This window comes from Bufo gargarizans, chromosome 1, assembly GCF_014858855.1.
Source record: "Bufo gargarizans isolate SCDJY-AF-19 chromosome 1, ASM1485885v1, whole genome shotgun sequence".
In the NCBI taxonomy this organism is placed as follows: Eukaryota; Metazoa; Chordata; class Amphibia; order Anura; family Bufonidae; genus Bufo; species Bufo gargarizans.
The window spans coordinates 468,964,539-468,967,012 of NC_058080.1; the positions used below are offsets into that span (position 1 = coordinate 468,964,539).

Here is a 2,474-nt window from a genome sequence, read left to right on the forward strand (position 1 = left end):
ATAGTATGGACAACATGTGGTTAATAACTTGGCAAATGGGACTAGTTTGCCAAGAGATGGATCTGATCCACCCTGGTTAGGTAGTCACAGGCTAGAGCTACACGACGACATGTGTCGCACGACAATAAGTCGAGCGACACATAGGGCACAACTACACTGCAACATGTGTCGCGCGACATTGATGTCGCACCAATGTCGTACGACAATTTTTTATTTTTTTTAATTTTTTTTCTCATTAACTTTTAATGGTCTCAAATTTTGGTGACAGATTTTGGTCAAGTTGTTTCCACTTAAAAATTACTGTTTTTAAAACACTAATAACTTAAACTGTCACAAACAATGGTCCACAGACATTCCTTTCCTTCTGAAGCTTTTACGATGCATTGTAATCATTAACCAGTCTTTTACTATTAAACTGAAATAGCCAATTGAAACAAACAGTTCTGAGACCGATCTTCCACCGCTGGTTAAGACTGAGGTGGCACTGGGTTTTTGGAATATTCATTTGGTTTTCTGGGCCTTCTGAGCAAACTTTGTAACTTTGCCTGCACCAGGTGCCTTCTTCTCAACAGCCTTGATGACTCCAACAGCAACTGTCTGCCTCATATCACGCACAGCAAAGCGTCCAAGAGGAGGGTAGTCAGAGAAGCTCTCCACACACATGGGTTTGCCTGGGACCATTTCAACAATGGCGGCATCACCAGACTTCAGGAACTTGGGGTTTTCTTCCAGTTTCTTACCAGAACGACGATCGATCTTCTCCTTCAGCTCTGCAAACTTGCAATCAATGTGAGCAGTGTGGCAATACAGCACAGGTGCATACCCAGCACTGAACTGGCCAGGGTGGTTCAGGATAATAACCTGGGCGGTGAATACAGCAGCTTCAAAGGGTGGGTCATTCTTGCTGTCACCAGCAACGTTACCACGACGGACGTCCTTGACGGAAACGTTCTTTACGTTGAAACCAACGTTGTCACCGGGGAGAGCCTCGGTCAGAGCTTCATGATGCATTTCCACTGACTTTACTTCAGTTGTCACATTGACAGGGGAAAAAGTAACCACCATGCCGGGTTTCCGGACACCAGTTTCCACACGACCGACGGGTACTGTACCGATACCACCAATCTTGTACACATCCTGAAGAGGCAGACAGAGGGCCTTGTCAGTGGGGCGGCTTGGTGGCAGAATGCAGTCTAGACCTTCAAGCAGGGTAACTCTGCAAGCCTTTCCTTCTTTGCGGGTGACGTTCCATCCCTTGAACCAGGGCATGTTAGAACTGGGCTCAAGCATGTTGTCACCATTCCAGCCAGAGATGGGCACAAAGGCAACGGTATCTGGGTTGTATCCAATCTTTTTGATGTAAGTGCTGACTTCCTTTACAATTTCATTGTATCTCTTCTGGCTGTAGGGTGGTTCGGTGGAATCCATCTTGTTAACACCAACAATGAGCTGCTTCACACCCAGGGTGTAGGCCAAGAGGGCATGCTCACGGGTTTGTCCGTTCTTTGAGATACCAGCCTCAAACTCACCCATGCCAGCAGCAACAATCAAGACAGCACAGTCAGCCTGAGAAGTACCAGTGATCATGTTCTTGATGAAGTCTCTGTGTCCAGGGGCATCAATAATGGTGACATAGTACTTGCTGGTCTCAAATTTCCATAGGGAGATATCAATGGTAATACCACGCTCACGTTCAGCCTTTAGTTTGTCCAAAACCCAAGCGTACTTGAAGGAGCCCTTGCCCATCTCAGCGTCTTCCTTCTCGAACTTCTCAATGGTACGCTTGTCAATGCCACCGCATTTGTAGATGAGATGTCCAGTTGTTGTGGACTTGCCAGAATCTACACGTCCAATGACGACGATGTTGATGTGTATCTTTTCCTTTCCCATTTTGAGTGTTTAGATGTTTGGCGATGGACACCTTGTAAATTCGCCGCAGACCCAGTGAGGAAGAGCGTGCGACAATTTTTATAATGATAGTCCATGGTGTTGTACTGCGACATGCTGCGACCTCGACGCGACAGTCGCAGAAAAATCCATCTTAGATGGATTTTTTGCTCATGTCATGTTGCAGTCGTAGCATGTTGCATGTTGCAGTGCGACACCATAGACCAGTGATGGCTAACCTTGGCATTCCAGCTGTTGTAAAACTACAACTCCCAAGATGCCCCCCTTGCTTGGCTGCTCTCAGAACTCTATAGAAATAAATGGAGCATGCTGGGAGTCATAGTTTCACCACAGCTGGAGTGCCAAGGTTAGCCATCACTGCCATAGACTATCATTATAAAAATTGGTGCGTGACATTGGTGCGACAAAATGTCCCGCGACACATGTTGTCATGTAGCCCTAGCCTAAGTCTAGCTGAGCTACTGTGAAAACCTACATGTGCTAGCCCCTGCACAGCTAGGCCCAAGTTCGGAGAACCCTAATCTCTAAATTTACAATTGCTGTGGATGTAGCCCTACTACTAAAGT

At 46.5% G+C, this 2,474-nt stretch overlaps 1 protein-coding gene across 1 annotated transcript; it reads right to left on the bottom strand.

Annotated features, from left to right (window-relative positions):
* Positions 1 to 223: 223 nt before the first annotated feature.
* On the bottom strand, positions 224 to 1,952 carry LOC122922678 (elongation factor 1-alpha 1-like). Its single transcript, XM_044273377.1, has one exon. It carries the CDS (start codon positions 1,888 to 1,890, stop codon positions 502 to 504), a length of 1,389 nt encoding a protein of 462 aa, XP_044129312.1. The 5' UTR covers positions 1,891 to 1,952; the 3' UTR covers positions 224 to 501.
* Positions 1,953 to 2,474: the final 522 nt, after the last annotated feature.

What these genes read in the sequence shown, in the direction of transcription:
- LOC122922678 (XM_044273377.1), bottom strand. Translation starts at nt 1,890, where the DNA reads ATGGGAAAGGAAAAGATACACATCAACATCGTCGTCATTGGACGTGTA.